Source organism: Mixophyes fleayi, chromosome 8 (assembly GCF_038048845.1).
Source record: "Mixophyes fleayi isolate aMixFle1 chromosome 8, aMixFle1.hap1, whole genome shotgun sequence".
NCBI lineage: Eukaryota > Metazoa > Chordata > Amphibia > Anura > Limnodynastidae > Mixophyes > Mixophyes fleayi.
In genome coordinates this window covers 142,383,433-142,410,720 of record NC_134409.1, presented here as the reverse complement: position 1 = coordinate 142,410,720, position 27,288 = coordinate 142,383,433, and the positions used below count along the sequence as shown (strand labels likewise).

General features: G+C 45.9%; 1 protein-coding gene across 1 annotated transcript in view; it reads left to right on the top strand.

Moving 5' to 3' along the window:
• Positions 1 to 27,288, top strand: part of FANCD2 (FA complementation group D2) — a 104,958-nt gene that overhangs the window by 17,956 nt on the left and 59,714 nt on the right. The window contains exons 6-18 of the mRNA XM_075183928.1: positions 1,651 to 1,717; positions 2,433 to 2,485; positions 2,565 to 2,643; positions 10,530 to 10,654; positions 13,991 to 14,078; positions 14,144 to 14,248; positions 18,691 to 18,791; positions 18,863 to 18,971; positions 19,155 to 19,190; positions 19,430 to 19,573; positions 22,395 to 22,529; positions 23,433 to 23,564; positions 24,487 to 24,588. Coding sequence (XP_075040029.1) covers positions 1,651 to 1,717; positions 2,433 to 2,485; positions 2,565 to 2,643; positions 10,530 to 10,654; positions 13,991 to 14,078; positions 14,144 to 14,248; positions 18,691 to 18,791; positions 18,863 to 18,971; positions 19,155 to 19,190; positions 19,430 to 19,573; positions 22,395 to 22,529; positions 23,433 to 23,564; positions 24,487 to 24,588 — 1,276 coding nt within the window. The remainder of the gene's footprint in view (positions 1 to 1,650; positions 1,718 to 2,432; positions 2,486 to 2,564; positions 2,644 to 10,529; positions 10,655 to 13,990; positions 14,079 to 14,143; positions 14,249 to 18,690; positions 18,792 to 18,862; positions 18,972 to 19,154; positions 19,191 to 19,429; positions 19,574 to 22,394; positions 22,530 to 23,432; positions 23,565 to 24,486; positions 24,589 to 27,288) is intronic.

Genomic DNA, 27,288 nt, shown 5'->3' with positions numbered 1-27,288 from the left:
TTATTAAGCAAACTATTAATTAAATATCAAATAACAAAAAGTACCTGCGATCTGTAGGATTATGACCTTCTGTAGCACTGGTGTTCGGTAGAATATTATTATCCTTTTTATCTCTGTTTTAACTCTGAAATAACTCCAAATTATTTAGAATTATATTAATTCTAGTAACTAAACACACTTAGAACTAGACACACACTAGCTAATGCAGCCACACTGGCTTACAGCTATAGGACACTAATTATATATGGTTAAAAACATTTGATCAGTAACATCAGTTAGCCCCCAATAACTCACAGCAAAGGCTAGCAATAAAATGATTAAACAAGCAGTGAAATAACAGCATACCATGTATTAAAAAAGCACTTTCAGATATTCTTGCCACCCCCTTCCTTTTCCCCTGCCCTCCTCTATCCTTCTTATATCCTGCTTCCCCTGCCCTCCTCCTTCCTTTTTCCCCTGCTCTCCCCCTTCCTACTTCCCTCCCCCTTCCTACTTCCCTCCCCCTTCCTACTTCCCTCCCCCTTCCTACTTCCCTCCCCCTTCCTACTTCCCTCCCCCTTCCTACTTCTCTTCCTACTTCCCTCCCCTTCCTACTTCCCTCCCCCTTCCTACTTCCCTTCCTACTTCCCTCCCCCTTCCTACTTCCCTTCCTATTTCCCTCCCCCTTCCTACTTCCCTCCCCCTTCCTACTTCCCTCCCCCTTCCTACTTCCCTCCCCTTCCTACTTCCCTCCCCCTTCCTACTTCCCTTCCTACTTCCCTCCCCCTTCCTACTTCCCTCCCCCTTCCTACTTCCCTCCCCCTTCCTACTTCCCTCCCCTTCCTACTTCCCTCCCCCTTCCTACTTCCCTCCCCCTTCCTACTTCCCTCCCCCTTCCTACTTCCCTCCCCCTTCCTACTTCCCTCCCCCTTCCTACTTCCCTCCCCCTTCCTACTTCCCTCCCTCTTCCTACTTCCCTCCCTCTTCCTACTTGCCTCCCCTTCCTACTTCCCTCCCCCTTCCTACTTCCCTCCCCCTTCCTACTTCCCTCCCCCTTCCTACTTCCCTCCCCTTCCTACTTCCCTCCCCCTTCCTACTTCCCTCCCCCTTCCTACTTCCCTCCCCCTTCCTACTTCCCTCCCCCTTCCTACTTCCCTCCCCCTTCCTACTTCCCTCCCCCTTCCTACTTCCCTCCCTCTTCCTACTTCCCTCCCTCTTCCTACTTGCCTCCCCTTCCTACTTCCCTCCCCCTTCCTACTTCCCTCCCTCTTCCTACTTCCCTCCCCCTTCCTACTTCCCTCCCTCTTCCTACTTCCCTCCCCTTCCTACTTCCCTCCCCCTTCCTACTTCCCTCCCTCTTCCTACTTGCCTCCCCCTTCCTACTTCCCTCCCCCTTCCTACTTGCCTCCCCCTTCCTACTTGCCTCCCCCTTCCTACTTCCCTCCCCCTTCCTACTTCCCTCCCCCTTCCTACTTCCCTCTTCCTTCCTACTTCCCTCTTCCTTCCTACTTCCCTCTTCCTCTTCATGGTACATGAAAGCTCCACATAGCAGGACGTTCAGGGAATAAAGATGATGCTTCACTGAGAATCTGACAGATCTTTGAGGGTTGTATTTTCACATTTACGCTGCTGACTCCACTAATCTAATACAGATATATTCATTCTTCATAGTAATCCGGTCTTCAGTTCATTTCATGACAGCTTGATAAAGATTCTTCTCAGTATAGAGATACTACAGGTAAGTACTTTATGAAATACAGTATTTTATCTGCTCGTGTTTCACTTATTTATAAAGACGGCGCTGAGTCTTTAAATCTTCTGAATTAAATGATGATTCTATTACATGCTGCATTGTAGTCATCACATAGAGGTTGTGTACCTTTACGTTACATTATATTTTTCTAGAATGTTTCCCTATATGGCTATGTCCTTAACAAGTTTTTACTTTTAATTCCCATTGGTTATACTGTGATAAGAACTAATAGATACAATGTCTGCTAAATGTATATTGCCCACGGCGTCCTGTAGATAGGACGTCTGTTCCGTTATCACAAGACTTCTAAACTCTTAAAACACTTTATTTCTTTCTACAATGTAGGTGTAATGTACTGCGAGCAGGTTGTCTTCATCATCAATACAGATAATGGAGCTGGTTAGATCAGGTCCCTAATAAAGAGGACCACAGCTTTGGGGATAGGCGCACTGTGCACCTGTATAGTGTGCTCTGTTTGTTTGTCTGTTGCTAGATGACTTGTGTGACTTTCATTGACGTTGTGGTTTGTTCATTGACTCCCCATTGAGTTCTGTTTGATTACGCTGCAGCCAATATCACAACCAATAGAAATGCTGAGAAATTCCTCAGTCGGTGACCCAATTTGCATATACCCAATTAAATTACAGATGTGCCGTCAGTGTTTCTCTCCCTCATGTTCTGTTTATTTCTGTTGGATTAGGAGTTGGTTATAAACCTTTTGTTTGAGAAGATCCCTGAATTTCTATACGACAGGTACAGTCTGCACCTTGTAAAGTGATGTGTGTTACATGACGCAGCACCCACACTCAATCGTTTATTTTCCTTTCTCCAGTTCTGGCAGTGATGGCATCAGCATTCCTCGTCTTGTCATCAACCAGCTGAAATGGCTGGACCTTGTGGTTAGCGGCAAGGTAGAGTATTCACCGGCTTGGCATAGAGCTTAATATTACTGGCATCAGAGTACACTGCAGCACTCATCGCGATGCTTTGTGGTATAATAATAAGTGTAACAGTGCAATGAGTAGACACAGGTCCTATGCTTCCGTGGCTGGACTAATCCCTTGACACGTGGGCTCTGTGAAGCCTTGGATAAATAATACAATTCTAAAAATGAATCCTATTTCTTTTCACATCCTCTTTGTGTCAGAAATATTTATGAAGTTCTCTTTGTGCTTTCGTGTAACCCCAATGTCTGTAAATATTTACCAAGTATCCGAAAAAGTATGTACTCTGTTTGGTGTGTTCCATATAGTTTATTCTTTATTAAAATTATGTATCCAAAAGAAACGCTAATTGTTCACCCACAAAAACTAGTTACATTGATGTCTGTTTGTATATTGAATAGCTGAACATACTTCAAAGGTAACATAAAGATGGCAGGGAATTGTAAATCTTATGTAGAGTGTTATTACACACTCAACTTATGTTACTAAATTAGGACATCAAATAAAGTATTTATTAAATTCAAGTTAAAAACATTGCTAAAACATATTTTGCCCTGTTCTGTTCTACTTTATTAAGACTGTCCTCCCAATTGCTGTTCCTTGTAGTCCACCCCAGGAGTAAAAAGTTCTATAAAGTTATCAATCCTTAGGCAAAAACTATATGTACATGAAATTCCAAACTAGTCGGGAGTTATAATGTAGCTGTTTGTCTCACCATGACCACCATTGGCTTGATTAATGTGTCTGAGCATTTCTACGTCTATTCCGTATGTGCCCGCTGAGGTTGTAGTCAAATGAGGTAACCCAGGATGTGCTGATTGCCAAGAATTGGTTACAGCTACACACTAAATGCTTTCCCCGTCCCAGGAAACATCATGTCTGAAGACCGGGCAGGTCGTGTAATCCTGCTGTTATCATTGATGCCTTCATCTCTGTCACCATGTCGGCTGACAGACCCCCTCCCTCAGTGCTCACTAAACGAATAACCAGGAAGCAGCTGTGTTCTAAACAATCGCACACAACCACTACACAAGTCTTTGGGCAGCTCCGAACTCTCCAGAGGCCACAAAAAGCAAGTGAGGGGTTCCCAATAAATATTAAACCCCAGGATCAGCGAAGTCTGATTTTCTAACTTCGTCAAGTTTTGAAGAAAGTATCCCCCCGCTCAGTTACCAAAGAGGAGGGGCACACTGTAAGAAAGTATCCCCCCACTCAGTCACCAAAAAGGAGGGGCACACTGTAAGAAAGTATCCCCCCACTCAGTCACCAAAGAGGAGGGGCACACTGTAAGAAAGTATCCCCCGCTCAGTCACCAAAGAGGAGGGGCACACTGTAAGAAAGTATCCCCCCACTCAGTCACCAAAGAGGAGGGGCACACTGTAAGAAAGTATCCCCCCGCTCAGTCACCAAAGAGGAGGGGCACACTGTAAGAAAGTATCCCCCCGCTCAGTCACCAAAGAGGAGGGGCACACTAAGAAAGTATCCCCCCGCTCAGTCACCAAAGAGGAGGGGCACACTGTAAGAAAGTATCCCCCCGCTCAGTCACCAAAGAGGAGGGGCACACTGTAAGAAAGTATCCCCCGCTCAGTCACCAAAGAGGAGGGGCACACTGTAAGAAAGTATCCCCCGCTCAGTCACCAAAGAGGAGGGGCACACTAAGAAAGTATCCCCCGCTCAGTCACCAAAGAGGAGGGGTACACTGTAAGAAAGTATCCCCCGCTCAGTCACCAAAGAGGAGGGGTACACTGTAAGAAAGTATCCCCCCACTCAGTCACCAAAGAGAAGGGGCACACTGTAAGAAAGTATCCCCCGCTCAGTCACCAAAGAGGAGGGGTACACTGTAAGAAAGTATCCCCCGCTCAGTCACCAAAGAGGAGGGGTACACTGTAAGAAAGTATCCCCCGCTCAGTCACCAAAGAGGAGGGGCACACTGTAAGAAAGTATCCCCCCGCTCAGTCACCAAAGAGGAGGGGCACACTGTAAGAAAGTATCCCCCGCTCAGTCACCAAAGAGAAGGGGCACACTGTAAGAAAGTATCCCCCCGCTCAGTCACCAAAGAGGAGGGGCACACTGTAAGAAAGTATCCCCCACTCAGTCACCAAAGAGGAGGGGTACACTGTAAGAAAGTATCCCCCGCTCAGTCACCAAAGAGAAGGGGCACACTGTAAGAAAGTATCCCCCCGCTCAGTCACCAAAGAGGAGGGGCACACTGTAAGAAAGTATCCCCCACTCAGTCACCAAAGAGGAGGGGTACACTGTAAGAAAGTATCCCCCACTCAGTCACCAAAGAGAAGGGGCACACTGTAAGAAAGTATCCCCCGCTCAGTCACCAAAGAGGAGGGGTACACTGTAAGAAAGTATCCCCCCACTCAGTCACCAAAGAGGAGGGGCACACTGTAAGAAAGTATCCCCCCGCTCAGTCACCAAAGAGGAGGGGCACACTGTAAGAAAGTATCCCCCCACTCAGTCACCAAAGAGGAGGGGCACACTGTAAGAAAGTATCCCCCCGCTCAGTCACCAAAGAGAAGGGGGCACACTGTAAGAAAGTATCCCTCCGCTCAGTCACCAAAGAGGAGGGGCACACTGTAAGAAAGTATCCCCCGCTCAGTCACCAAAGAGGAGGGGCACACTGTAAGAAAGTATCCCCCCGCTCAGTCACCAAAGAGGAGGGGCACACTGTAAGAAAGTATCCCCCGCTCAGTCACCAAAGAGGAGGGGCACACTGTAAGAAAGTATCCCCCGCTCAGTCACCAAAGAGAAGGGGGCACACTGTAAGAAAGTATCCCCCCGCTCAGTCACCAAAGAGGAGGGGCACACTGTAAGAAAGTATCCCCCGCTCAGTCACCAAAGAGGAGGGGTACACTGTAAGAAAGTATCCCTCCGCTCAGTCACCAAAGAGGAGGGGGAACACTGTAAGAAAGTATCCCCCCGCTCAGTCACCAAAGAGAAGGGGGAACACTGTAAGAAAGTATCCTCCCACTCAGTCACCAAAGAGGAGGGGCACACTGTAAGAAAGTATCCCCCCACTCAGTCACCAAAGAGGAGGGGCACACTGTAAGAAAGTATCCCCCGCTCAGTCACCAAAGAGGAGGGGGAACACTGTAAGAAAGTATCCCCCACTCAGTCACCAAAGAGGAGGGGCACACTGTAAGAAAGTATCCCCCCGCTCAGTCACCAAAGAGGAGGGGCACACTGTAAGAAAGTATCCCCCGCTCAGTCACCAAAGAGGAGGGGCACACTGTAAGAAAGTATCCCCCGCTCAGTCACCAAAGAGGAGGGGGCACACTGTAAGAAAGTATCCCCCCGCTCAGTCACCAAAGAGGAGGGGCACACTGTAAGAAAGTATCCCCCGCTCAGTCACCAAAGAGGAGGGGCACACTGTAAGAAAGTATCCCCCCGCTCAGTCACCAAAGAGGAGGGGCACACTGTAAGAAAGTATCCCCCGCTCTGTCACCAAAGAGGAGGGGCACACTGTAAGAAAGTATCCCCCCACTCAGTCACCAAAGAGGAGGGGCACACTGTAAGAAAGTATCCCCCCACTCAGTCACCAAAGAGGAGGGGCACACTGTAAGAAAGTATCCCCCCACTCAGTCACCAAAGAGAAGGGGGCACACTGTAAGAAAGTATCCCCCCGCTCAGTCACCAAAGAGGAGGGGCACACTGTAAGAAAGTATCCCCCCACTCAGTCACCAAAGAGGAGGGGTACACTGTAAGAAAGTATCCCCCGCTCAGTCACCAAAGAGGAGGGGCACACTGTAAGAAAGTATCCCCCGCTCAGTCACCAAAGAGGAGGGGCACACTGTAAGAAAGTATCCCCCGCTCAGTCACCAAAGAGGAGGGGCACACTGTAAGAAAGTATCCCCCCGCTCAGTCACCAAAGAGGAGGGGCACACTGTAAGAAAGTATCCCCCGCTCAGTCACCAAAGAGGAGGGGCACACTGTAAGAAAGTATCCCCCCACTCAGTCACCAAAGAGAAGGGGGCACACTGTAAGAAAGTATCCCCCGCTCAGTCACCAAAGAGGAGGGGCACACTGTAAGAAAGTATCCCCCCGCTCAGTCACCAAAGAGGAGGGGCACACTGTAAGAAAGTATCCCCCCGCTCAGTCACCAAAGAGAAGGGGGAACACTGTAAGAAAGTATCCCCCCGCTCAGTCACCAAAGAGGAGGGGCACACTGTAAGAAAGTATCCCCCCGCTCAGTCACCAAAGAGGAGGGGCACACTGTAAGAAAGTATCCCCCCGCTCAGTCACCAAAGAGGAGGGGCACACTGTAAGAAAGTATCCCCCCGCTCAGTCACCAAAGAGGAGGGGCACACTGTAAGAAAGTATCCCCCGCTCAGTCACCAAAGAGGAGGGGCACACTGTAAGAAAGTATCCCCCCACTCAGTCACCAAAGAGGAGGGGCACACTGTAAGAAAGTATCCCCCCACTCAGTCACCAAAGAGGAGGGGCACACTGTAAGAAAGTATCCCCCCGCTCAGTCACCAAAGAGGAGGGGCACACTGTAAGAAAGTATCCCCCCGCTCAGTCACCAAAGAGGAGGGGCACACTGTAAGAAAGTATCCCCCGCTCAGTCACCAAAGAGGAGGGGGAACACTGTAAGAAAGTATCCCCCCGCTCAGTCACCAAAGAGGAGGGGCACACTGTAAGAAAGTATCCCCCGCTCAGTCACCAAAGAGGAGGGGCACACTGTAAGAAAGTATCCCCCCACTCAGTCACCAAAGAGGAGGGGCACACTGTAAGAAAGTATCCCCCGCTCAGTCACCAGAGAGGAGGGGCACACTGTAAGAAAGTATCCCCCGCTCAGTCACCAAAGAGGAGGGGCACACTGTAAGAAAGTATCCCCCCACTCAGTCACCAAAGAGGAGGGGCACACTGTAAGAAAGTATCCCCCCACTCAGTCACCAAAGAGGAGGGGCACACTGTAAGAAAGTATCCCCCCGCTCAGTCACCAAAGAGGAGGGGCACACTGTAAGAAAGTATCCCCCCGCTCAGTCACCAAAGAGGAGGGGCACACTGTAAGAAAGTATCCCCCCGCTCAGTCACCAAAGAGAAGGGGGAACACTGTAAGAAAGTATCCCCCCGCTCAGTCACCAAAGAGAAGGGGGCACACTGTAAGAAAGTATCCCCCCGCTCAGTCACCAAAGAGGAGGGGCACACTGTAAGAAAGTATCCCCCGCTCAGTCACCAAAGAGGAGGGGCACACTGTAAGAAAGTATCCCCCGCTCTGTCACCAAAGAGGAGGGGCACACTGTAAGAAAGTATCCCCCCGCTCAGTCACCAAAGAGGAGGGGCACACTGTAAGAAAGTATCCCCCCGCTCAGTCACCAAAGAGGAGGGGGCACACTGTAAGAAAGTATCCCCCCACTCAGTCACCAAAGAGAAGGGGGAACACTGTAAGAAAGTATCCCCCGCTCAGTCACCAAAGAGGAGGGGCACACTGTAAGAAAGTATCCCCCCGCTCAGTCACCAAAGAGGCGGGGAACACTGTAAGAAAGTATCCCCCGCTCAGTCACCAAAGAGGAGGGGCACACTGTAAGAAAGTATCCCCCCGCTCAGTCACCAAAGAGAAGGGGGCACACTGTAAGAAAGTATCCCCCCACTCAGTCACCAAAGAGAAGGGGGCACACTGTAAGAAAGTATCCCCCCGCTCAGTCACCAAAGAGAAGGGGGAACACTGTAAGAAAGTATCCCCCGCTCAGTCACCAAAGAGGAGGGGCACACTGTAAGAAAGTATCCCCCGCTCAGTCACCAAAGAGGAGGGGCACACTGTAAGAAAGTATCCCCCGCTCAGTCACCAAAGAGGAGGGGCACACTGTAAGAAAGTATCCCCCGCTCAGTCACCAAAGAGGAGGGGCACACTGTAAGAAAGTATCCCCCGCTCTGTCACCAAAGAGGAGGGGCACACTGTAAGAAAGTAAAATTATAAAAAAAAATTTATAAAAAAATAAAATATACATTAAGGTGGGAGTGAGATGAAAGTAAAACAAATGGAAATAATTCCAAACTCTGACCCCAACTACTACATAGGGGAGAGGGGCTATCCCAATTTTTGCCTTTTTATTCTTTTTTTTTTAATGTTGAGTGGCATTGCACCACCCACCACAAATAACAATTGGTTGTGAGGTGGATTCCACCTTGCTACCCTTCTTGCAAAGCCCCATCACCTTCATTCAAACAATCCACACAGGCACATACTACCCCTCCCTCCAAATTCAGATTTGGAAATCCCATGGCTCCCTGTTCCTCTCTTTTCTGTGCCAAACAGCCCCCTGCTGCTAGGATCCCGTCCTACACTGGGCTCTGTGTTCCATGTAGGGCAGTAATAGTGCTGCCAGCTACTGGGACGGCTGTGGTGGATGACCCTCCTTGTCCGGCAGAGGGCACCAGATATGGTTATATTTATATGGCTCTCCACATTAGTCTTGGCAGTTACGGCTCTGCAAATCACATTTGGCACCTGATATGGCTCTACGTGTTAGTCTTGGTAATAGGAGAGTTTACAACCCCTATATAGTTACAGGAACCAGGTATGGTTTGCATATTAAACTGGAAGCTAAGTATGTCTCCCACTGGAGTCAGCCATGCCAGCTATGTCTGCCATGGAGCTGAATCCGGAGGCTGTTCAGTTATATAACACCCACTCTGATTCTGTGAACATATACTAAGGCAGGCACCATGAGTCAATAAGAGAAACAGGAGATCATTTCACACCATAAACAGCACTACATAGTATACATAAAATAGGGATATATAAGAGGAACAAATAAATGCACACATGAAAACAAAGGGTAGGAAGGGCCATGCTCATGACAGTGTACAATCTAGTGCTAGGTGCTTGTAGTGAGCCTTCACCAGTATGCTGTCTAGATAAGACATGATTGTGACCCCCTGATGAAAGAGCGCTGCAATGGAGACCATGACATCGGTGAGGTAGATCACCCTCCTTGTTGAGTGCTTCTAGATCCAACAAAATGTGGATAGAATCGGACCGGGCACCAGAAGAGATCTGAATAGAAACCGTGACCCCTGTGGTGCTCTGGGACTGGGCATCTGACTGTCACGTCCAGATAGCCCTGGACAGTGAAAGGTCTTTCTGCAAATTTTGCCTTTGAGAATACGGGATAGGACAGGAATTTTGTGGGACTTCTGGTTTCGCCTTCCTCTCTGCACGAGAAAGGGTCCACCACAAATTTGTTTGAAATGCTTTTCAGAGGGTAAATATATGATCCTCCGATTTCTGCAAGTTGCCAGAAATCGGCGGCTTTGCAGTGAAAATTTAAAGCGGCGATGGCTTGTAAAGGCAAACTTGCAGATATCGGAGGATCATACATTTACCCCCAGGAGTCTAATTAGTTGTGAGGGATGCCCTTTGCACATAGGAGAATTGGAGTGCTTCGACCTACCTAGAAATGTTGACAACAAAGAGCCCAGGTAGGTTCTCAAATGGGCACGCTCCATCCATCACTCACGTCTCCAATTATGAATTGCAAGAGACCACATTGTGGTACATTCTAATTTCACTGCCTAGTCCCTATGGTGAGTTTGGGCTTCCTCCTTCTTAACCAACAGAAGCTGTAGGAGTTTGTGTCTCACTTGTCCTGGCAAACTGCGATTCTATGCCCAGCCTTCTATGGAGGGCACTGGTACATCACTGAGAAGGAGCGGGTGAGCAGAAGGCTTATATACTGTTTTCTTCCAGTGTTCTGCCTCCTAGAGGAACATGGTAGATCACCGTAATTGTGTAATACAAACACTGCAATGTCTTGAACAAAGTCCTGTTACGAGTACTGTGTAACATATTTGTGTTTTGTACCTGCACGATGATCTGTGATGTACTGTATTGTGTGTAGGAGCTGACCTCTAAGATAATGCAGTTGGTCATTGTGGCTCCATCTGACATCCAGCAACATATTATCAGCAGTCTTCCTGAAATCCTGGAGGACACGGAGCATAATGATGTAGCCAAGGAGCTGAGGTAAGCAGCGGCTCACTAATACATATACTTATTACCATTGTAGTTGTGGGATGTAAATATTAACATTCAACTAACTCAACATAGATGTTTCTAACTAGGCATAATTGTTTCTTTGTAGGCAAATTAATCTCTGCATGGAAATAACCATTGTTTTCATATCTGTCTTAATCCTCTTATTTTATACACTATACTGTCACAGTATAAAGTCACTGGGGGGATTGACCTGGCCACAGGTATGAAAATAAGACATTCACAAGCCAATAACCTGCACCCAACACTCACATAAATCATACATCCCCTGTGCTAAGCACGACTAAGAATAGTCAGTTTACTGCATGTAGTACTGGATAAAGGCAGTCTGCCCAGCTAAAGAACTGGTCTATACCTCACAAACCAATGTATTGAGGAGACTCTAAAGTCACCAGAGAGAGAGATAACACAGCCTTATATACAATATTCTCAAAATCAAGCGAAACATTATTGGCTATGGCAGAAAATTGTGATCTGAAGGTTCCCGTTGTCTGCTTGTGTGTGTGATAAAGCCAGAAGTTATTCGGCCAATCTGCCAGTTCTCGTCCAATTTTGCCACCTGTTTGTGGAAAATATCAGTCCTGGATATCTGTGGGCAGTTTTAGGAGGACCGCGTGGTCTAATACAGTTTAACTGCTTGTGAGAGAGCGGGTATCTGGGACTGACTGTGAGTGAGAGCGGGTATCTGGGACTGACTGTGAGTGAGAGCGGGTATCTGGGACTGACTGTGAGTGAGAGCGGGTATCTGGGACTGACTGTGAGTGAGAGCGGGTATCTGGGACTGACTGTGAGTGAGAGCGGGTATCTGGGACTGACTGTGAGTGAGAGCGGGTATCTGGGACTGACTGTGAGTGAGAGCAGGTATCTGGGACTGACTGTGAGTGAGAGCGGGTATCTGGGACTGACTGTGAGTGAGAGCGGGTATCTGGGACTGACTGTGAGTGAGAGCGGGTATCTGGGACTGACTGTGAGTGAGAGCGGGTATCTGGGACTGACTGTGAGTGAGAGGGGGGGTATCTGGGACTGACTGTGAGTGAGAGCTAATAAGAGGGCAGACTGGTAGTAGGGCTTTAATAGGGAGGTGTACAGTAAGAAAGAGAGGGTGAGCCGTAATATAAAGTCTGAGAATGTAAAACACGAAATAGGAGAATCAAACTGTAACAATAATGTGTTGGATGTATGGTGGACCCCAGTGGCTGGAGACAGGTCTGGAACAATACTGTATATTAGCTTTATTGAGAAGGATGCATTTCACTGAGTGCTGATGATGATGGATCACATTCCAATATGTAGTATGCACTGACAACATGGGACATACAAATGCCCAGGGCAAATGTATGTTGTAGGCAAGTTCAAAGACAGGGTTTTATACACAGAGTTAGATTGTGGTCTGGATAGGTACCAAAGGTCTGACATACTGTAAGTCAGAAATCTTTATCTATCTCATAGCCAAAGGTCTGGTCCTCTGATATAGATTAAATACACTGTTTAGCACAGCAGAGGTCAATTCCCGATCTTCAGAGCATATAAAGAGGGAATAGCAGAGTTTGTGGTCAAGGTAAAGCTGAGGGTCTTGCATCCGATATTTATCCCGACTTCTGAGTGAAGATTTTATGTACTCATGTTGTAGTTGACAAGGCCTAAAGTCATCCAGCTTCTGGCGTGTTCACAAAGTAACAAAGCCTGTGGAGGCTTCAGAACAAACTTGCACCGCCCTGGACCAGAGCACTAACCCCGAGTCAGTACTATCCAGATTCCAGAGAGAAACAGACCTCACCCTACATCAATGTCTCGTTTAAAAACAAAAATAAAAAAAAATCTATTCTTCCTTAACCACTTCACCCATTCCTTGATTCACTCACAGCAGCCCCCACCTTAGGAATGTGCTAATCAAGATAATAATCTTCCTTGCTGCCTATGCAAAGGCTATTTAACACTGGATTTCACGGTGTGTAGATTCTCTCTTACAAAATACCAATATCTCAATATAATTACTGCATTACAAGACACATTAAAAGATAATATCTAATAGATGTAAAATACATGCATACATGGTTATAATACAATACCGACAATGTTAAACACAGAGGAGAAGGGGTGTCCAAACAGGCTAGACCCCCTAGTTTTAATGTCTTCATACATGTTATCGCCCTCACACTGTCAGTCAAATTGAGTGGGCCATAGAGCTTACTTTCTGGGTTCAGTGTAGACTGTTTTGATTGGCAATCAAAGCAAATTTAAATACAGGGTGATTCAAAAGTCGCAGTTCACCCTTTTATTTCAAAAACTCTACAGGAAATTGGGAAACATGAATACTCCAGTAAGGTATGGGTGACGTGATCTATCTTTTACGGTATGTACCAAACATGGGCGCCATCTTGAAATCGGCCAATCGGCCCAATTCCTGTTGAGTTTTTGAAATAAAAGGGTGTACTGCGACTTTTGAATCACCCTGTACTTTACATTTATACTGAGCCAGGTAATACAGTTTTACCCAGATTCATAGTGGAACGTGTTTCAGTTTCATTAGATCTTCCTTTGGCAGAGCCTTTATTTTTATTTTCTCCCCATTTAATTCACGTATACTTAACACATTTTTTTTTTTTTGCTGCAATTTTAGCCAAATTGTTTCACATTTACAGACATCCTTTGTAAATATGACTAGTCGCTGTTTTGGTTGGCAAAATAAAGAAGAACGATCTTTCACTCTGTTTTACCAACAATTACTCACCAGATTCAAGAAAGAGATCTTTTCCTCTTAGAAGATTGGTCATTATGGCTGGAATATGGGAAATGTATTATTTATATTGGTGATGTTGTGCTCCTTGTGTTTATTAATGTAAATGACAACTGTTATATCGCTGTGTTGAAGGCCTTTCTGCTTACAAGGGAAAGACTCTGTCCTCATGCCTGGCTAGAGGACAGATGAACGGACCACTGTTCCAGTTGATTAATAGTCCTAATCAAAAGTAAACGGTTAAGAGGAAACAGCCAGAGAAACCCGCTGCTGCAGCAGCTCTACATATCACCCGGAAGAGTGAACAGGTGGCAGTGGTGATACCCTCCTACCACTAGGGGCACCACATAAGTGTGCAGTCAGTGAGTGACTGGTGGCCAATAGGCACCAGTGGGACCTGCTGGTGACAACAGCTTGATAACAAAGCCTCATACATAGAGTGACAGACTAAGTCCATCCGGTAAAAGAGACCTTTTACTGTGAATACGGCTTTATGTCTGAGAAACCGTGGAGGAAATGTTATAGATTACACAGCTGATGAACTCACCTTTAATGTTGTGTTTTTGCAGCTCTCTGCTGCAGCAGAATACGCAGCTTACAGTGCCCATTCTAGATGCTTTCTCCAGCTTGAACCTGAACACGGAGCTGCTATCGGAGGTAGTAACTCTTCCATCAGTAACTCGTGTTGTGTATCCACACCACTAATCCTATCATTCTTACAGGTGCGAGTTTGGGTCATGTCCAGCCTTTCTGCTGTTGACCTGGAAGTTGTCCCTGTTATAGTCAAGTTCATCCTTCATACAGTGACCCCGACCGATGCACAGGAGGTATAATAATAGATTGCATATAAATAACACGTTGTAGCTCCTATTACTGCTGAAATCATTTCCTGTCTATCAGATTGTTAAATAAAACATGAAAAAAATTTGTCTCGGGAGAAGAGATTTGCACGTTTTAACATAAGTGATCCTTCTCGTGGAAGCACAGAGATGTTAGGTGGGCATAGCAAAGCTTGGCTCTATAAGCACTGTCAGAAAGTCCCCATTCTCATTACATATTTCAGCCACTGACAAAGGAGACGGAAAAATGTATTTCTCTTTCATCCATAGGCGGGATACTGGAAAACTGGTTATAGAGGCTCACTGCCTGACTTTAGGCATTTCATATGTCGCTATAATAGTTTAACTCCTCCCCCTGTACACCTCCGTAGCCTGCTTGAAACTTCAGTGTTTTTAAAGTGCCTGTCAGGTCTTTATTTTTTTTTTTATTTTATGCTTCTCTTTTACTGGCAGTCTACCCTCTCCATATGCAGGGAAGTAGTTTGTCCGGGGATTTCACTGTCTGTTCTGGACTTGGTGTGTTTTGCAGTTTCACATCCACATTGGGATTGCTCATTGCAGCTGTGCCTCCTCAGATTCGGTCCATCATTTGCAGGTTTGGGCGCTACCTTTTGGCCCGGTGATAGTCCCAGTGGATGGTCTTCCTGGGGCTACTGTTCTCCGCCCATCAAGTTCCTGTCCTCTGTTCATTTTTGCATGAAAGTCTCAGGAGAGATAGTCTTAACCTTCGAGGCGGTGCAGTTTCACTCGATAGTTCCAGAACAAGTTGCATTATAATATGATCATCCAGTTCATCAGACTGTCTCCAAGGGTGTGTCATTTGTTCCTTCGGTGGCTGAGGGGAGACCACCTCAATAAGGGTTGTCACAACAGATGCCAACCTTCACGACTGGGGGGCTGTCACTCCTCAGTACCGCCTTCAGGATCTTGACTTCAGAAGAGTTAAAGCTCCACACAAATGTGCTGGAACTCAAAACTTTTTTCAACTCTAGTGAAGGGCTGCCATTTCTTTCGTTAGAGGGATGTAAAGATCCAGTCAGAGATTGCCACGGCACTGGCATACCACAGTCCATAATAAGGACACCAAGAATGTCCTTGCCATGAGAAAAAGCAGCAGGACCATGTGATGGACGGGGCTGAATTCAGATGGTTTGGTGGCACTGGACTATTTGAGAAGCTCTTGGTACACAGACATTCTCAGGATGGCAGAGGGCCTGTTAAGACAAGACCTGTTAAGTCAGAAACCTTTTCATCACCAAAGTTTAACTTGGCTGGTTTTAACGGCATGGGTGTTGAAGCCATGATCCTTAGCACTAAGGTCTCCTCTGACAGCGTGGTTCAGAACACGCTCAAGGCTAGGAAGCCGATTTTACCCAGGAATTATCACAGGGTGTGGAAGAAAGGAGTTTCTTCTTTCCAGTTGGCCCATTTGCAGTTTTGAAGGTTTAGTTTTCGGCGCTTGTTTTTTTTCCAAAGAAAACTCGCGCATTTACTGGAGCAGGCTTTCTCAGTGTCGAACTGGGGCATGAAGGGCCCACCGGGGGAATGCAATGATAGGGCCCATGAAATAGTGTGTGCACCGTTGCAAAGCCTGAAGGTGTGTGGTCAGCCACCAGCTGTGTGGGAGGAAATAAATATAACTGCCCAAGTCACCTTACCTGAGTGATTCTTCTCCTTGTGGCACAGTGTCGGAAAGCAAGGAGCATCCACTCAGGTGATTGGGGCAGTGATTCTTGTTTCCTTCCAGTGCATGGGACACATGGCAAGTTGGGGGAAGACCAGTGGCAAATGCAGGATTTCTACAGGGGGGTTTCAATGCCATACTACCAGAATTGGCATGCCCTAGCATCGCTGGCTATCATCCCGAGCCAGGTACAGTGGAGAGAGAGACAGAGCTGTCTTTCTTGAATTCCCCAACTAACAATTGTGCAGCTGCAGCGAGGTCTCACTAGGCGAAGGTAGCAGTGTGTGTGCAGTACATGTACATGTCAGCTGAGTTAATGTAAGCAAAATATAGAATATTTAAATTTGTTGTTGATTAAAGCGCCGTTACCAACCGGAGAGACTGACTGACCGAGAGACATCCTAAGAGAGTGACCGAGAGAGAGCAGTAGCCACAGAGTGAGAAATAGACTGAGAGAGACACTTTCCACATGTTGAGAAGTCCTCAGATAGACAAAATTTCTGAGCCACAAACAGAGAAACTTTGGCCCCAGACATTTTATAGGACAGCAGCAGGATAGACAGTGGCCACAGACTGAGTCATCCTGGGAGAGAGACAGTGGCCACAGACTGAGTCATCCTGGGAGAGAGACAGTGGCCACAGACTGAGTCATCCTGGGAGAGAGACAGTGGCCACAGACTGAGTCATCCTGGGAGAGAGACAGTGGCCACAGGCTGAGTCATCCTGGGAGAGAGACGGTGGCCACAGGCTGAGACATCCTGGGAGAGAGACAGTGGCCACAGGCTGAGTCATCCTGGGAGAGAGACAGTGGCCACAGGCTGAGTCATCCTGGGAGAGAGACGGTGGCCACAGGCTGAGTCATCCTGGGAGAGAGACGGTGGCCACAGGCTGAGTCATCCTGGGAGAGAGACGGTGGCCACAGGCTGAGTCATCCAGGGAGAGAGACGGTGGCCACAGGCTGAGTCATCCAGGGAGAGAGACGGTGGCCACAGGCTGAGTCATCCTGGGAGAGAGACGGTGGCCACAGGCTGAGTCATCCTGGGAGAGAGACGGTGGCCACAGGCTGAGTCATCCTGGGAGAGAGACGGTGGCCACAGGCTGAGTCATCCTGGGCGAGAGACGGTGGCCACAGGCTGAGTCATCCTGGGCGAGAGACGGTGGCCACAGGCTGAGTCATCCTGGGAGAGAGACGGTGGCCACAGGCTGAGTCATCCTGGGCGAGAGACGGTGGCCACAGGCTGAGTCATCCTGGGAGAGAGACGGTGGCCACAGGCTGAGTCATCCTGGGCGAGAGACGGTGGCCACAGGCTGAGTCATCCTGGGCGAGAGACGGTGGCCACAGGCTGAGTCATCCTGGGCGAGAGACGGTGGCCACAGGCTGAGTCATCCTGGGAGAGAGACGGTGGCCACAGGCTGAGACCTAGTCTGAGAGGCTTTAGCTCCAGACTGTGTAACGTTCTGTGAGACAGCAGCAGAAGAGACAATGGCCACAGACTGAGTCATCCTGGGAGAGACTGATATTGAGAGAGAGTGACCACAGGCTGAGGGGGACAGATTGCTTGTGTTGTTTATGACCTGAGCCTGTCTAAGGCACCATACACAGACTGCTTTAGATACTGTTCCATGGAGATATCCGTGTGGATGTCCATCTTATTGCAGACTATTCAAGGGACAGTAAGAGGAAGTGGAGACAGCCTGAGGAGTTGATGGATCTGTACTATATGGTGACCATCTAACATGCTGTTTCCAGTTATCACTACACTGCCATCCCCACCCTCAGTGTCTCTAATAGCTGAGTTAGCTTATGTACCTGTCTGCTTCGTCTCTTCTCTCTTCCCCTGCTCCGCTCAGCTGACATACGTGACCTATCGAATCACACTGCCGCGCCGTCGCGGTTAGTGTGCAGGGAGCAGTACACAGTCTGTTCCCCTCTCATCCTCAGGAAGTGGGGTTTCCCTGGTACCCCAGTGGGCCAGTCCAACGCTGAGCTTTCTTACAGGGTATGATGCTAATGCAACCCAGATACATTCCCAAAATAATTCCATGGGATCTCAACTTGATGTTGACAACCTTGCAGCGACCTCCTTTCGAACCTCTGGATTCAGTGAGGTCAAAATTCACCTGGAAGACAACTTTTCTTGTAATTATCTCCACAGCTACGAGAGTTTCAGAGATGGGGCTTTTTTTGTAGGTCTACATATCTTATCTTTTATGAAGACGCAGCTGTTTTTCAGACTACATTTTCCTATTAGACCAAAGTGGTCTCTAAGCTCCACCTCAATCAAGACATTGTGCCTCTGTCCAAGTTAGGTCTCCAGATGAAGTTGGTTCTCCTCTCTCTCTCAATGTTGTCAGGACTTTGACAACATAGGACTCATAGGACTCGTTAAGTGCGCAGGACTGATGACCTTGTTAAAGTTATAATTTAACAGTTGTTGCAGAACCCTGTTCTTTCCTCCCTCTCATTCATTTCCCACCTTGTTCTTTGGAGCTTTGTTAAAAAATTACTGCTGTTTCCTGCAGGCTACAGTGGTTCAGATTTGGAGGAGTTTGACTTTTAGAGCCAAATGTATAGCGCTTTAACTCTCTAGCTCTGAGCTTCTATACCTCTGTGTCCATTTTTATCACTAGAATGCTGCATTTCAGGCCTTTGTAGAACTGTCTGTGCCATTTGTTGGTAGTGAGACAGAACTTACATAGGAGGAAAGTTTAAACTCACACTTAGCCGCCTTGTTTACTATTATAGGTGATTTCTGAGCTGCGCAGAAAGCTGGATGTGGAGTCATGCGTCTCACTTTCACAGATACAAGCCACTCAGAGCAAGATGGCCAATAAATCCAAGACTGGGTAAATATAACATGCACTACCCATAAAGGAGACTTTGGGATTTAAAGTCGTTAACTCAAGTCGTTCTTCAGTTCTACAGGGATGCAAACAAAAAGCAACCATGATTGTGTTACCATTATAATGGAAGTGATCAAGTCAGCTGTCTGGTTTCAGAAACACGTGTGTGAAGCATGGATTAAAGTGAGTTGATGAAAGCAGTCTGTTATTAATCTAGTCTTATTGTCCCTTTATGTAGTTCAGAGTGTGCACAGCTGCAATTGGCTGCTCTTACATCACATGTTCTTATCATGTATACACTATATAGCAGTATGTTACAAGCACCAAAGTAAATCACACTTTATATATTTCTGTCTTGTATTCTAGGCTATAGAAAGTGTTGCATCTGTTGAAGACCACAAGGTAAATCCCAGTGAATGTTTTAATGGCCTTTGGGAGTCATGTAATAATGTGTCAGGGTTCATGGGATGCTATATAAATTTAGCAGTCACCCAATAGTAAAGAGCTTTTCGCAAGACATGTGCATCAGACACTTTGCTATGTAATACGCATAAGCAAATGTATATGGATGTGCTTCAAATTTTCTATATTCTGCATAGTTTTTCTCCTGCCTCTAAATCTCACACTTCATTCCCGAGCAGGTGACAGACTTGTTGGTTCTTCTAATTCTTTACACAACAAACACAAACAGCAAGAAACAAGTGGAGCGTGTTCTGAGAAACAAGATCCGCTCCGGTTGTATCACAAACCAGTTGCTGCAAAATGCCTTTAAGAGTCACACACAGGTAAGTGGCTAACGCCTCACCCCCTAATCCTAAGCCACATACAGAGAGATGAAGCTAGCGGAGTACTTTACAGAATGCCTTCATGGGTCACATAGACAGATAAAGCTAGCGGAGTACTTTACAGAATGTCTTCATGGGTCACACACAGAGAGATGAGGCTAGCGGAGTACTTTACAGAATGCCTTCATGGGTCACATACAGAGAGATAAAGCTAGCGGAGTACTTTACAGAATGTCTTCATGGGTCACATACAGAGAGAAGAAGCTAGCGGAGTACTTTACAGAATGTCTTCATGGGTCACATACAGAGAGAAGAAGCTAGCGGAGTACTTTACAGAATGTCTTCATGGGTCACATACAGAGAGAAGAAGCTAGCGGAGTACTTTACAGAATGTGTTCATGGGTCACATAGACAGATAAAGCTAGCGGAGTACTTTACAGAATGTCTTCATGGGTCACATAGACAGATAAAGCTAGCGGAGTACTTTACAGAATGTCTTCATGGGTCACACACAGAGAGATGAGGCTAGCGGAGTACTTTACAGAATGTCTTCATGGGTCACACACAGAGAGATGAGGCTAGCGGAGTACTTTACAGAATGCCTTCATGGGTCACATACAGAGAGATAAAGCTAGCGGAGTACTTTACAGAATGTCTTCATGGGTCACATACAGAGAGAAGAAGCTAGCGGAGTACTTTACAGAATGTGTTCATGGGTCACATACAGAGAGAAGAAGCTAGCGGAGTACTTTACAGAATGTCTTCATGGGTCGCATACAGACAGATGAAGCTAGCGGAGTACTTTACAGAATGCCTTCATGGGTCGCATACAGAGAGATGAAGCTAGCGGAGTACTTTACAGAATGTCTTCATGGGTCACATACAGAGAGAAGAAGCTAGCGGAGTACTTTACAGAATGTGTTCATGGGTCACATACAGAGAGAAGAAGCTAGCGGAGTACTTTACAGAATGTCTTCATGGGTCGCATACAGACAGATGAAGCTAGCGGAGTACTTTACAGAATGTCTTCATGGGTCACATACAGACAGATGAATTACCTCTGCTCGCAGAATAGGGGAACAATGGGCTTTATGGTACAAAGAAACCTTTTTAAATATCTATATGGATAAGGTGGAGCTTAGAACTAATCCATCCTTTTTATCTAAAGTACTGTCCTGCTCAGGAAATGATACTTCCATACAGCTGATGAATTTAGGAACCCAGAAATTTTTTTGGTGATCACGACAGGACTTCGGAAAGGATATGCCCCATCCAAACATACTATCTGCAGGTGGATTAGGAAAGTTATTAATCAGACATATAAGAGGGGTGGACGTAAGGTGGCAGAAATTGTTGCGCACGTAGGACCAAGGCCTGTAAGGCGGTCGTCTGCTTATACCTTCACCAGACATTATCTCCTGTTATATCATTACTTCACACAGTTACTCAATACATTGCTGAATCATGCTGCATATATGGCCGTTATGTTTTATTGTAGCCCTCTCTTGTTATTGCTTGGGTGCATACTATTGTTATGGTTGCCATGGAAGCTTGAAAAGAAAAGCAGCGAACTATATTTACTGCTAGTTCCTTTAACTCAAAATAATAATAAATAAAAATAATGAAATAATAATGTAATAAAAATAATATAATAAAACTCTGAACTGTAGTTAGATATAAATATATATATATATGACAGTTTTCTCTATATTACAACAAGGAACCTCATTAATTAGTTATTCCCCAGTGGGTACTTAGCTGCTGAGGCCTGTATGAGGATGGAGAGAGAAGGAGCCAGCCACTGTAATTTAATAGCTGATGTCCCCGTCTTCTGTGAGGTGAGCAGTCTCATTTAGGTGTTGTGGGGGGAGCCTCTGCCCTCACTCCCCGCACTGTTTGCTCACTTTTCTGGCCAGTAAGATCCAAGTTCCCCCCTCCACCTCAGCCGGGTACTTGGTAACTTCCTGTAATGGCTGCTCACCTATCAGGGCACAACGTTCTATGCGTGAGGCAGCGCAGACCTGCCAGGAGATATCTGTGACAGCCCCATCTACACGCAGCTGTCACTGCCGCTAACTGAAGAAATCTTCCAGCGTAACTGAAATGAAGGCAGCGGTGCTTCATTTAGTCCTTTGGGTGTAAGTGCTGCTTATGTAAAAATACACAATAATAAGAAAATCTAATCTAACAGCAAGTACTGCAGAGCAGTACTGAAAACAGCCCAACTCCTTGGGCACTTAAATAACACTGGGGAGCTACAGGGGAGGTAGAGAGGGAGGAGCTTGTGTCAACAGTTACATTAACAGTTTAACTATTTAAGTGCCAACTCCATGCGCCCTCATACAACCCCATAGTAGCAGTGTCCCCCAGATGGAATCAGAGAAAAGGATTTAATGTAAGTACAAAAATCCTCTTTTACTGCTATTTCCTTTTCCTCAAAATACTCCATGGTTGCTTAACATTCCCACCAATGTTCACTATGTTTATGTTATATTCTTCAGGAACAGCTTGGGATCAGGATGAGCTGTGTATACTACTTGGGGGTGTGTATTCCTGTCTCTACCCAAGCCTAGAAGGAACTAACCCAGTGTGAAGGCTGCCAAGAAGTATTTAGAGAAAAAAGGAAAAATATATTCATATAATCTGCTTTACTTCTACCCAGTTATGTGACATTCCCTCAACACAATGAAACAGAACAGACTGTATTTATGACACATTGGTGTATAAGACAGTGCAGCATGTTTGGCAATTGTTCAGATTTGACTTTTAAGTTGTAGTATGAATGTGTCCATGAAGCTGACGTCATTCTTCCTCTTTGTAGGTCCTGATGTTTTACTTTCCCTCTATACTGTCCCTGGCCCAGACTCTTCTGAGGTCAGTGGAGCCGAGTGTGGTGTCATTTGGCAGCCACATGTATAAACGTGCATTTGCTGCATTTGATCGTTATTGCCAGCAGGTAATGTTGGGAGAGATACTGTATGGATAACATAGGTGTATGCGTGTGTCTGGATAGATACAGTCAATGCTTAATATGTACATAGAAAATATGGGACTCCTGTGCGCATACCACACCAGGACAAATAGTATGTGTGTCTGGGAGGGGGCGTGACCGCCGCCATTTGTGATGTCTGCACCACTGTCTATAGCCTACAGCTCATGCTACCTGGTGTTGTAAAGCAGTGTGACGGAGGGATAGTACATGTATACACATACGATATATGTCATTTTATTGACCAATTCAACTAAAATAATTAGGTGCTAATGGGTGTATAGGAATAAAAAACAAAATAATGCAGTATTAAGAAATGAGAAAATAGCAGATCACACAGCAAGCAACCAAAAGGCAGAAAAACACTTCTTCCATAAAGAGGTAGAGCAGGCTGGGCGACAGACGACCCGTGGGTCTCCATTTTGAAATTGGAGGGCCACATAAGTGACCCTTTTAGGGTTATTGGGAGAAAACAGAAAGGTCAACCAGAAGGTCTAAGAAGTGCAAGTTTCTGTCTATGTGATTGACAATAAAACACGATATGTGCTCTCAAAAGCAAAATAACATTGGTGTACATTCTTTTAGTGTTCAGTTATTTTAAACTTGCTTTTGTGAGAGTACATATTGTGTTGTCAAACATTCATATCAACAGAATCTGGCATTTCTTATACCTGCACTTTGTTATTTTATTGATCAGAATTACATTTGGTGGACACCAGTAAACACCTTGTACTTTTCGCTTTGCACCATACAAATAAATAACCCCACTATTTCCAGACTTGGGTTTAGATATGTACCAGGGGAGACATGTAATTGGTAAGGAAGTATAACTCATGTGGTTGCCTAGAAGATCTGGTTGGTGTTTTGCAGGAGCTGATAGGAGCCCTAGTGACCCATGTATGCAGTGGTTATGCTGATGAGGTAGACACTGCTCTGGATGTTATAACGGAGTTAGTGTCCAGTCACACTGCTGCCGTTGCTCTATACGCCGTCTTCATAAAGGTTGGTCTGTTCCCTCAGCAGTTTTCAATGTACAACTATGAAATCTTAAATGTAATCTCTCTCACGACAGTACGATTTAAGGCTACGAGGTTCACATTATTATTATTACCTATTCTTCCACAAGTGGCCAATAAGATTGTGCTGGAGTCTCGTCCATCTTCATCGCTCCGTTTGGGCTACTGGATGAAAGTAGCATCATCTTTATCATTATGTTTCCCTCTAGCGGGATGCTGGCCTTCAGGGCAACCTTCTTCTGTTGGTGCCATCCAGCTGGCTTTACTTGCATTTTCTGGGATTACCTTTCAGAACATGTACTTTTTGTGGTGGGTCCCAGCCTGTCTTACCTTATACCAGTGATGGCTAACCTGTGACACTCCAGATGTTGTGAAACTACAAACCCCAGCATGCTTTCCCAGCTATCAGCTAGTAATCTACTGGCAAAGCATGCTGGGGCTTGTAGTTTCACAACACCTGCAGTGTCACAGGTTAGCCATCACTGCCTTATACTGACTGTCTCCAGATCAGCGGTCTCTCTCTTTTTAGCCTTTCTAATCTCGCTAGAGGTTATTTCTGGAGTTCTGCACTCAATTTTCTAGACATGGATTTCCATATAGGTTTTTTTGCCCGCACACGCTTGGTACATCCCCACTCGTAGCACCGACAGTACTAATCTGGAGTAAGGGATTTACCAGTAATAATAAATCTCATGTACACTGTACAGTATACATGTACATAAATCCTACATGTATACTGAGCCACCTACAAATGTGCGTTAAGTTCAGTGTCAGATATATCCAGTTCTGTCGAGGTTCAGGAACGTTACTTAGAGTACACCTACAACGCACATCTGCATAACGCATCACATTGTGTTAGACTTAATGATTCTATAACATTAATCATCATGTTCTTTATTTTTACACAGGGTATATTAGACTATCTGGACAATCTGAATGCTCAACAGATCCGCAAACTCTTTCTGGTCCTCTGCACGCTGGCATTTAGCCAGGAAGGTATTCACATCCAGGTACACACAGGGTATTACCTAATCATCTGTGGCAAACTATTACTGTGCTCGTTTGTCTTATGTTTCATGAATTATTTGTTTATTATAGAATATTACCGGAGTCTGTCCTGCATGACAGAGTAGATTACTTATAACTTTGTGTCCATGATACATTGGGTGAATTACTTTATAGAAATGTTTCCAATTTGAGTGTTGTGAAGAATGAGAAGTGTTCTAGTTGCATGACTTCATTCTAAGCTGGATAATCAGAATAGACTGCATTGTCTGTATAGGTATTGTGTAAAGTGTCTCCTGTCAGATCCAATAGATGTGGCCCTAGGTTTTCTGAAAAAGGGGCCCTCATGAAATATCTTGTTACAGTTACTCAGCGATGTGTTTGCTGGTTTTTCATTACCGTTGTGCATAGTAAAATATAGAAGGTTCCAATGACCTGAGATTCCACTCTGCAAGTGAAACTGTACTGACAGGGAGAGGGGAACCAGTGATAGGGAGGGGAGTCAGGTGTGGGCTGCTGTATACAGCAGTCTGGCCAATATGGCTCCATCCCTGGACGGTGGCCATATTTAGTGCTGGGTCATGGGGAATGTGCAAAACCCCCGAGAGTCTAGCACCTCCTCATTAGTGGCACTTTCCTCAGAGATAAGCCGGCTAAAACTGTATCCCTCCTGAGAGAGTGAGAGGGGTCTCTGTGTGCGTTCTGCCTGCACTCTTGCAGGGCATCGTGTCTGTCTATGCAGGAATCCCTTTCCCCTCTTTGTGTTCTGCAGCTGTCATTTTTCCTCTTTATCTGTTATGTCTAATAAAGGGAGTTGAATCTGGAGAGGTGCCATTCGTCCAATAGGACACTCACACCAGGAAGATGGTAACTTTGAGTTCACAGACACTTGCACATTGTCACCCACTAGTGTTCTCTCAGATGTTTGATCTGTGAAGTGAGCAGGGTAGGACTTTCCCGCATCACATGACTGCAGATGTAATGATTATGCACCATGCAGGTCCAGCAATAGGAAACCAGGCCCTGTCTCTGTGGCCTCCCATACACCACCGTCTACTTAAACCACAGCCGGGTGGTGCCCGGAGCAGCTGTCTGCCACCTATCTATAGGGCTATAATATTTTTAATTTGTTTTATATCCATTAAAATGGTAATTCACCATATGGAGCCTCTTCTCTCTTTCATCCTTTCTGGGGGACATGGCTACCATGGGGTTGTAGGAGGTGAGCGTGGAGTCGGCACTAATTAACTTGTTTAATGTATCAATGCTGACAGACCCCTCCCCACTGCAACCCCCTCTAGCTCCACAGTTTAGATTAAGTATCCAAGGGAGCTGATCTTAATGTTTGTGCTAACATAGCTTTTTACTTTGATTTACTATTTTATTCCTTTATTTTTTTAGGATTTTTTTTTTCAGTTTCTATATTATCCAAGGAGTGTACTCTACAGGTAGAGAGCACACTCCTTTTTATATAGCCACACTACACTGTCTTGTGAGTGCCGACAGGTGACTTAATGAAGCTGCTGTCACACTGACAGCCTCCCGACATACCGGCGCTACTTTGACAGGCATAGAGAGCCGGTACTCGGAGCGATGGTGGGCGCTATCTTGCTGGGTCATACCAAGTTCCCCCCTCAGAAAAAGGAGGGGGGATCTTGTCTAAGCTGCAGTAACTTGTCTGGGAAGGAGAACGGAGGATACACAAGTGGTGGGTGGTCTAAAATAAGAGGAAAACAGCCACTGATTCTAGGAGCCAGAGCAGGAAACCTCAGGGGCGGAGCTAAGGTATATAGAGCTCCCTCACCTTATTTTGCAAACTTGGACTCCCCCATCTGCGCACCAAGAGATTGTCCGGGAATACAGCAGACTCTCCTCAGCCTACTGCTGACTGACTCCTCACCTGCATATCTAGCTTAGCTGGAAGGCTAAGTACCAATATTATATACCTTTTATACTCATATTGGATATAGATATATATTGTTAATGTGTTGCAAGTAGATTAAAAACATATTGGATTCTCCTTAGCCAACTTACATCTTTTCATATTGCTTGATACAATATACAACTTTGTCTGTCATAGACTAGTTAGTATACTTGTATTTATTTCAAGCTATATCTTGTATGACTGAATTTCTATTGCTTCAGTGTGTTTTCCTCTTAAAATTATGTCTGATAAGGGAAAGCACCACTTACAAAATATTTCACTTGTTCAAAATGTAAAGTTAAGTTGTCAATTGGACAAAAGGACCAGTGACCCCGGATCTGTGATGGGGGACACACACTACGCAGGCCCAGATTAATGTACTACCACTACCTGAAGAACCGGCATGGGCATCTTCTCTGGCGCAAGCGGTTTACTACACTACTCCATAGTCTTCCGGACAAAATACGATGGAGTGTTTGGATGTGGTCAGGGCTTTGCGAATTTATTTGAGGAGGACCTCCCACATTCGGCGAACAGATTCTTTATTTATCCTTTTTGATTCACATGAACGAGAATGGCCAGCCTCAAAACAATCCATTGCAAAATGGCTTACGGCAGCCATTAGGCAGGCTTACGTCAGTGCTAACCGACCAGTGCCAGGTCGACTCACTGCCAATTCCACCCGTTCGGTCGGGGCGTCTTGGGCAGCAAGAAATGGGGTCTCGGAGGACCAGCTTTGCAGAGCAGCCCCTGGTCCTCGGTCCATACTTTCACAAAATTC